This window comes from Littorina saxatilis, linkage group LG13 (assembly GCF_037325665.1).
Source record: "Littorina saxatilis isolate snail1 linkage group LG13, US_GU_Lsax_2.0, whole genome shotgun sequence".
NCBI classification, from domain to species: Eukaryota; Metazoa; Mollusca; class Gastropoda; order Littorinimorpha; family Littorinidae; genus Littorina; species Littorina saxatilis.
This window is the reverse complement of record NC_090257.1, coordinates 1743097-1751812: the sequence shown is the minus strand read 5'-3', so window position 1 is coordinate 1751812 and position 8716 is coordinate 1743097. Positions and strand designations below refer to the sequence as shown.

The 8716-nt window shown below is 39.8% G+C and overlaps 1 protein-coding gene and 1 non-coding gene across 3 annotated transcripts in view; both read right to left on the bottom strand.

Annotated features, from left to right (window-relative positions):
• The window catches only part of LOC138946242 (KRAB-A domain-containing protein 2-like), an 18719-nt gene extending 17327 nt beyond the window's left edge, over window positions 1-1392 (bottom strand). For both annotated transcript variants that reach the window (XM_070317780.1, XM_070317781.1), the window contains exon 1: window positions 1065-1392. In XM_070317780.1, coding sequence (XP_070173881.1) covers window positions 1065-1304 — 240 coding nt within the window. In that variant the 5' untranslated portion in view covers window positions 1305-1392. The remainder of the gene's footprint in view (window positions 1-1064) is intronic.
• Window positions 1393-2410: 1018 nt separating this feature from the next.
• On the bottom strand, window positions 2411-2484 carry Trnat-agu (transfer RNA threonine (anticodon AGU)). Its single transcript has one exon. It is a non-coding gene; the product is annotated as a tRNA-Thr (tRNA).
• Between the last annotated feature and the right edge of the window lie 6232 nt (window positions 2485-8716).

Below are 8716 nucleotides of genomic sequence, written 5' to 3'. Positions count from 1 at the left end.
GTGTGTGTGTGCATGTGCGTGTGTGTGTGTGTGTGTGTGCGCTCATGATCATAATCAAAGGATTTTTTTGCATTTTCTTCTTGATACATGTACAATAATAATAATAAATAATCGCACTGGCTATACGCACTCGGAGTGTATACAAGACTTGACCACTGTATACACTCCGGCTTTAACTTTCGGTCGCGAAGCGAATTTGCCATTCGACACCACTTTGCGATAGGAACGCAGAGCAGTTGATTATAAGAGTTCAAAGAAACGAAATCAATCTGATATGCTGCATGGCCTTAATTGCTGTGACGTAGATTACATTTTCACATTTCGACACTGAACCGCATCAACACTCGGAGCATCACGCTTCACTTTCGATTCATGGTATCAAAGTATGCTGGGAACAAACACAGACAAAAACAAACACACACACACACGAAACTGATGCTTCATCATTTTCATGGCAGTTTATTGTCGGAGTTTGGAACACACTTGGGGTGTGTATCGACCTAGAAACGGTTGTATACTATGTGAATGTACATTATTGGCCAACCCTCGACACTCCGAAAAAGAGATAGCGGAAGTCCATAGGTCAGACTAATTTTTCATTGGCTACTTCCTAACGGCTTGTTAGGGGGCGTTTCATTGGCTACAGATTTGTAACAGAGCTTTTCATTGCCGGAGTGTATATACAGACTCGTCGATCCTGTATATACTCGGAGTGCGTATAGCTTTTACCATAAATAATACACTGTACATACTTGTAAGTTTAAAAAGGTAAAAATTACAATAATTAATACTTACTGTCGATATGTTCTACCCACTGTTTAGGAAGGGGCTTAAAAACAATAAATAATCAAATTTTGTTTATCAAATAATGATTCATCAGAACAACGTATGGTGGCAAATTAATAATACACATTTTCTTCCAGTTCCAGTGCCTGTGCCTGCATGCTTCCTACTGATTCAGACACTGCCTTCTTCGTACTGATTCTGGTTAAATGTCGCATGTCTTTTTTACTGGAAACAAAAGCTGTCACCAGGGAATACAAGAGATGGAACATTATACTTACCAGGTCTGCGCCTTTTAAACACAGTACTTCCTTCAATCCATGTTTGGGAAAACTCGCTAAAGTGTAGCCTTTTTCAACGATTCTATATCGCCAGCTTCCCAACGGAGGCGCCTCTTCACCTTTCAAAAATCTCGCGATACGTCCAATTTTATCTCTTCTCATTGTCTTCATTGCCGCATCTGGGGGGTATTGCTTTTCGCAAAATGCGTCAAACTCTTCTCTGCTTACACAAGTGTCCATTGTGGACCGCAAATCATGCAATCTACAATCTTATTCTTGTGGAAAGTTTGTTGCCTTCCTTCCGGAAATGCGCAGGTGTAGTTATGCGCATGCGTGCACTTTTGGGCTAAAACGGGGATACTGGTTTGCCTTTAGTCTATCCATAGATGTGTATGGTCTATGAGAATGTGGAGCATGTGTGGATTGTGTGTAGTTTCTGATCACGCAAAATGACAGTCTTTCGCATTTTGCTTTTGTTAGGTTATGGGGAAGCTGAGGTGAGGGCGGGAAGGAGGGGGGGGGGGGGGGGGGGAGTTCTGGTAAGGAACATTGAATGATCGAATACTTGCCGCCTGAGCTTAAATTTGATCTGATATTCAGTTGTTGGTTGTTGTTGTTGTTTTTTTTTTTTGGGGGGGGGGGGGGGGCGGTCTGGAATATTACATTGCCTGAGCTTTAATTTCATTTGATTTTTTTTTAAGTTGATAAAATAAAAAGGATCGTTTCCACCTGAAGAAGTGCTTGTTTTTGTAGAAAACACTACTATAACACTTTTAAAGTGTTTAATCACAGCCGGTGTGACAGTTGAAAAAACCATTCTAATCCCTGTCAAAACTGAGATCAAAAAGATCGCGGCATTGAACAATGAAGTCTTCAGGTCGAATTAAATGCTTTTTCTTTGATGAACAGAGCAACTTAGAAGTTAGTGTACGTTTAGAAAGTATGAACCCGGACCGCACGCAAAGCCGCACATCATGCTGTGCCACGGTCAACCGACGGTGACCGTTGTCACGTTCACTGACTGGCAGTCTTCCATGGTTCCAAAGCATGTTTCTAAAACTCAATATTTTATCCCAAGTCAAACAAGTCCATTGATGTTGCAGAAAAAAACCCCTCAAAATTGTAGAAATATGTGTTTCTTTCACTCTACTTTTCGAGTGCGTGTAAAATTTTCTAAACGCGAAGAAGCAACGCAGCTGCAATGATGACCCGTCTGAATTTTCCAGTCTGAATTTGTGTGAGGTCGTACATTTAAAACACATTATGAAAAAAAAAATCCTACGTTCACAACAGAAAAAGTCGCACTTATAATAAAAGGGGGGAAATAAAAATTTTTAAAAAAAAGCAGGCACCACAGGGATTCGAACCCTGGACCTTCTGCTTACTAGGCAGACGCTCTAACCAACTGAGCTATGGCGCCGTCGATGAGTCGGCACGATTTTACATTCATAAAGGTGAAGCATTCATGTGCCAAGGTGGTTTTGTCAAGTGCTTCGAAAGTTAGTTCTGCGCGCTTCTGTTCTGCCTTCTTTATTTATAAATATATGTAGGTCTGAAACGGACTGATACTCCATTGATGATGCTGTCCGCTCATGAGTGTGCGTAAATGAATGAATGAGGGATCGAGTGTCGACGAAAACTGAATAGGTTACGGTATCTAATTAATTCCGACCGATTGAGATCATTGCTTCATTCTCGACTCAAGGCTCTAAATCGTAAATCGTGCGCACCTCGTCATTGATGTGACTGGGAAAATCGGTCGGATTTAGGTACCTCCGAAATCGTTCGGAATTAGATACACTTACCCTTACTTACAGCGCTTTGAGCAGCGTTAAACCCTGGATACATACATGCGCTATAAAAATATTATGCATTATTATTTAAGTTATTGAGACATCCCAGTGCACTAAGGGATTTATAGAGCAAATCGAGAAAATTCATTATTGAACGAAGCGCATAGCGCTGAGTTCAATAATTATTTTCGAGATTTGCTCTATAAATCCCTTAGTGCACTGGGATTGTTTCAATAACGATATTGTCAGTACCGCCATAGAAAAACGAAGATTCCTAACGCACATTTTGCAATGCGCATTTGAATAGGCATAACTGTGTGGTCAGGTCGTGCACAGTAAAGATCTAGGCCTACTTTTGTGTGGGGTGTCTCAAGTGTGTCGTGCTTTCGTCACACGCATTTTAATTTCTGTTGGTAAATTCCAGTGTAGCGTTAATCTGAACAGTGATGATCTTTCAGAGAGACCTCATTTGAACTCGGAGAAAGGCTCTTCAGTCATTATTTGCGATTCGAAACCTCCAGTCGAGCTTCGACGGATTGACTATGCGGAGTGACTCCCCTTGAATTGACTCAAAGCGGGACTCGACGGTTCGCACATTTTCAAAACAAATGTGGCATATTTCTCGTGTTCTATCTTCACTCATCGGGGAGTCTGATACTAAATATGAACGGTAAGAATGCTCTGAACCCTACACGTATTATATCCCCATCGTTTTTTCGTTCACATTTGCCCAACATGTTAATTTCTGAGCGGGGTTACTGTCGTCTGCTAGGCTACCTGCCAACCTGGGCAATGGTTGAATGGAACGACTGCAGTCTGCACTGAGTCTGTACGCATAAGGCAGGCTGCTAATAAATCTTATATATGGTAAGAACGTTCTGAACCTTACACGTTTTCGATTACGATTGTTCTTGCTTTGAAATAATAATTCTGAAACCATTCATTTACTGAACTGATGTAGTCGTATTTCTGTGTTGTCTGCTACAGAGTCGATCGAGTCAGTCTTCCAAACTGGTCTTGCTGGTACGTTATCGGAATAACACTTGTGTTTTCTGTTAGCCGCTGGGAATTGTATACTAACTCATCATTTGGTAATGTGGATGATAAGCTACATGCCACTAACACGGCATATGAGAAGAATCTATGCAAGTCGGCGAAAATTAGATGAAACACAGCGGCTTCTATTTTTTTAGATCACTGGCACTGGCACAGGCACATGCAATCTGTCAGAAAAAAAACCCACTTCTGCTTTAATTGAGAAGCAGGGAATTTATGGTCATTTGGTATTGTGGAGAATATAAGCTACATGTCATTAATTAATTCTGAGGATGAGAGCACAGTCTTGCTTAGGCAAAGGGCGCAAGAATACGCTCTGTGGAAAAGTTAGCGCACTCCAAGAGTGCGCTAACAGTTTTAGCGCATCGCCATTAGCCAATCAACTGGTTCATATCAGTCATGTGACACCAGTACTTACTGACAATTATTATTATTATTAGTTAGTGAAGGTCTATCAACATTTCTTTGTTCCTACCGCATACTGATATAAAGTTTTATCTGCTTGATTTGCACATATTCGTTTTTTATTATTTTTTTTATCATTATTTGTTTTTGTGTGGTTTTGTTTTGCTTGCTCTTTCTTACACTGACGTCTTCCACTGGAGCCTTTAATGCATGTGTTCCTTTATCACACTAAGATGGAGCACATAAATTGCAAAGTGTCTTGAAAATACATGTACATGTAATACTGACTTCAATAAAACAAGAATGTTTTGGTGTGTGTTTGTGCGTGTGTGTGTTGTGTGCGTGTGCATGTTTGCACAGCAGCTCCATGTTAAAATGATGGAATTTCTAAAATGATGGAATTTCTAAATAGCAACCAATACCAAAGTTAATACGTATTGATTATATCGCGCAACATTAACAATCATGAAGGAATATGGTGGTCCTGTGGTGTTATGTGTGGTCTGTGTCTTTTCAAAACAGTCAAACCCCCCTTTTAAGACCTCCAAAAAGCTTTGAAAATTGGGTCTTAAAAAGGAGGGAGTCTTAAAATGGGGGCAATTTTACAGAGGTTAAGAACAGAAACTGAGTCTGAGAAAAAAGGTCTGAAAAGGGAGGGAGTCTTAAATTGGGGGGTCTTAAAATGGAGGGGTCTTACTTCTTTTTTTTCTTCTGCGTTCGTGGGCTGAAACTCCCACGTACACTCGTGTTTTTTGCACGAGTGGAATTTTACGTGTACGACCGTTTTTTACCCCGCCATTTAGGCAGCCATACGCCGTTTTCGGAGGAAGCATGCTGGGTATTTTCGTGTTTCTATAATCCACCGAACTCTGACATGGATTACAGGATTTTTTCGTGCGCACTTGGGTCTTGTACTTGCGTGTACACACGGGGGTGTTCGGACACCGAGGACAGTGCACACAAAGTTGACTCTGAGAAATAAATCTCTCGCCGAACGTGGGGACGAACTCACGCTGACAGCGGCCAACTGGATACAAATCCAGCGCGCTACCGACTGAGCTACATCCCCGCCGAGGGGTGTTACAATGGAGGTTCCACTGTAGACAACAGCAAGCAGCATAACGGCATACAGCATGTACAGATACATCTCAAACACATTGACACACTTGCTCTATCAGGCATGAAAACTGAAAAAAAAAAAATACTGAAAAAAAAATTCGAAGGCGCGTAGCGCCAAGTTTTGCAGGCGCGTAGCGCCAAGTTTCGCAGGCGCAAAGCGCCAAGACTTCTAGGGGGGTCCGGGGGCATGCCCCCCCGGAAAAAAAAAAATTTCAAGGGTGCAATTTGGTGCAATCTGGGGCTATCTGAGCCTTAAAATTGGATTCAAACATGGCCCCAAAACTTTTTTACTATAACTATGACTAGGAAAAAATAAAAATAAAAAAAAGGAAAAAAAAGGAAAAAATACGGAAAATAAAAAAAAAAGATTTATTTTTTTCAAAAATACGGAAAATACGGAGAATTTTCATGCCTGTCTATGTTGCAAGCTCTAATACACATGTACTTACACTCCCTCTCTCTCACACACACACACACACACACTCAAAGCTCTTCGTTTTCAGAACATATTTATTAAACATTCAGTTCTTTGTACAAGTTCACAAATGACAAATCATGTTTAGCTGGAAGGAAAAACATCAAGTGTGTGATGACACAATCTGCAGGAGAAACAGAATCAGGCATTTCTAACAAACCCTTCCTTCCATACCAAGATGCTCTAATGTCACTTATCACAAAATAAATAAAACAGCTTACTACCTGTATTATTGTCACTTCAAGTGTGTGTGTGTGTGTGTGTGTTTGTTGTATGAATGTGCTATGACAAAAGAAACCACTGTATTTTTCCTTTCTTTTGCATACTTCCATTTTATTTTCATGCGCAGTCACAGGTAAAAGAGTTATTTCCAACAGCAAATCAGAAACGGAACAAAATGGGGAACAATTACAAAATTTATTTATGAGGAATTATCACATCTTCTCCACTTTTCAAACACGTTACTTAAGAAATCACTGTCAATTCAAATAAACCACACAAACTGAAAAGAAATCAGAAAAGAAATCAAGATCGGTAATTTATTTTGCAAGCACATGATTCTGCTTTTATTATTGAAAACAAGTTTCAAAACACTGGGCCGCTCAACAGATTTCAAAACATAAAGAGCGGATTTGACAATCATACCTGGCGATCTTAATCAACACATCAAGAGGTCATAGCTTTGCATGCTTAATTACTTTTTTAGGATGTACACAAAAAAAGAAGACAAAATATTTATTTCTGTATTTGGGAACAAACAACATTTTTCTGGAAAAGCTTGCTACGCTAAATTTATGTTCCTGTCAGAAGAGTTTGTTAGTCTACTAAAAAGTTTAGGCAACATCCAAGTTTGAAAGATCTAATTTCAACCAAAGCATGCGAAAGGAAAGAGCCTCACCTTTTCTCACAATGAAAATAAAAACAAACTTAGAGCCCTTTCCAAAGAAAAAGGTTGAGAGTTTTACTTTGTCTTTAAAAGCATGTGAAGAAGAACAAAAACGCATTTGACATGAACCACATAAAATCAAACCCCAAAACATGCTTCCTAAAATGTTTCACTTCACTTGTCACACACACACTCACACACACATATATATACACACACACACACGTACACACATGTACACACACATGTACACACACACACACACACACACACACGCACACGCACACGCACACACACACTTGTACACACACACACACACACACATGGCCGTACAATTTAAACAAGCAAGAAACAAAAAACATCTTAATGGGCTTAACACACTCACAAAAAACAGCAAGTCACATCCCAGGTTTTCTTCAAGAAAGGTCTGCAGCTCTCATAAGCACTTTCAAACCCATTTCCTGAGTAAAAAAGACGAATCGTGAACCTGGATACTACAAAACAAAAATGACCAATCCAAATTAATTAAAAACAGTGCTGATCAGTTTTAGCTTTATCCACATTTAACATTTTACGACAGACCTATCCTCAGCTGCGTCCAAAACCGAGCAGAAAAGAAATAATTTGTTGTATTGTATGGGGAGATTTATATAGCGCTTGACGTTCTCTAAGCGCTTTACATATTGATTTCTGCCATAATGTACTAAATGTAATGAAATAAAATAATGTACCATCAAGCACATGAGATATTGTATGACAGACGTGTTGACGGAGCTAAAAATATCTCAAAGCACCCGAGTCAGTTATTTTTATCCCTCATTTTTGCAAATACCCATGTCCTACAACTTTAAGGCATGGAATAAGCTAAGCCTCAATTGCAGCCTATACCATAAGCTGATTAAATCAACATCATCAATGCTGAGGCAAGGTGCTTGGTTAATATAGGTCTGCTTCAACACTGATACAGTGGTGTTCATGTGACAAAAATGGTAACTTGAGCACAGTAAGCAACACGTCACTGGGTCTTTGCTCGCCTGTTTGCTTATGTTTCATTACTGGCTTCTTAAGAAGTCCACTGAATTAATTATAAGTAACCCTGTGCTTTTCTTAAACCCCAGAATAAATGTGAATAGTTCTATTTTTAACCACAACACAGCATTATTTTATTACATTTAATCTGAAACCAGACAAATCTGAGCCTCAAAAATGACCATTCCCTCTCGCAACAAAAAAAAATTAAATAAAAAAAATAAAGATTTATAAACAAAAAGGTTTCAGAAAAAGAGCATTTAATATTTGCTGTCACTATCCCTGACATTTCTTATACTCGAGCATAGACACAAAAGGACACAAATGTTCAAAAGATCTGCTTTGGATAAAAGACAAGGATTAGTTGGGGTTTTTTAAGTCAGAAAGCTAAAGAACAGAGTAGCAGCTTCCTGAATGTCTATCAAAAAATATTAGTGACAGCTGATGTGTGGTACATGTATACTTGCTCCACACAAGAACTCGCAAAGAAAAGCTGAAATCTCACACAGACAGGGAGAAAAGTTCAATTGACTTGCATATCAGAGGATTCACTTTTTACCTCGCACCCAGCTCACTCAACCCCAGCACCCTGTACTCATATCTAAAGATCCCCCCTTTCGTGTCCTAAACCCCCCTGACCCCTCCAAACCAAAACGTCTTTTCCCCCTTTCAAGCACAAATCGCAACTTTCTACAGCACATGCAAAGTTCACTCAAGAACGGTGTGAGCTAAAAAGAAGAGAGTACAGTACAGTGGGAGTACAGTACAGTTCAGTTCGGTACAGCATCCAACACACATAGTACAGACTCCGAAACAAAACCCCAGGGACATACACCTTGTATCTCTCTCCCACCCCCATCTCCCTGCCCCCACAAATCCCACCCCCCCC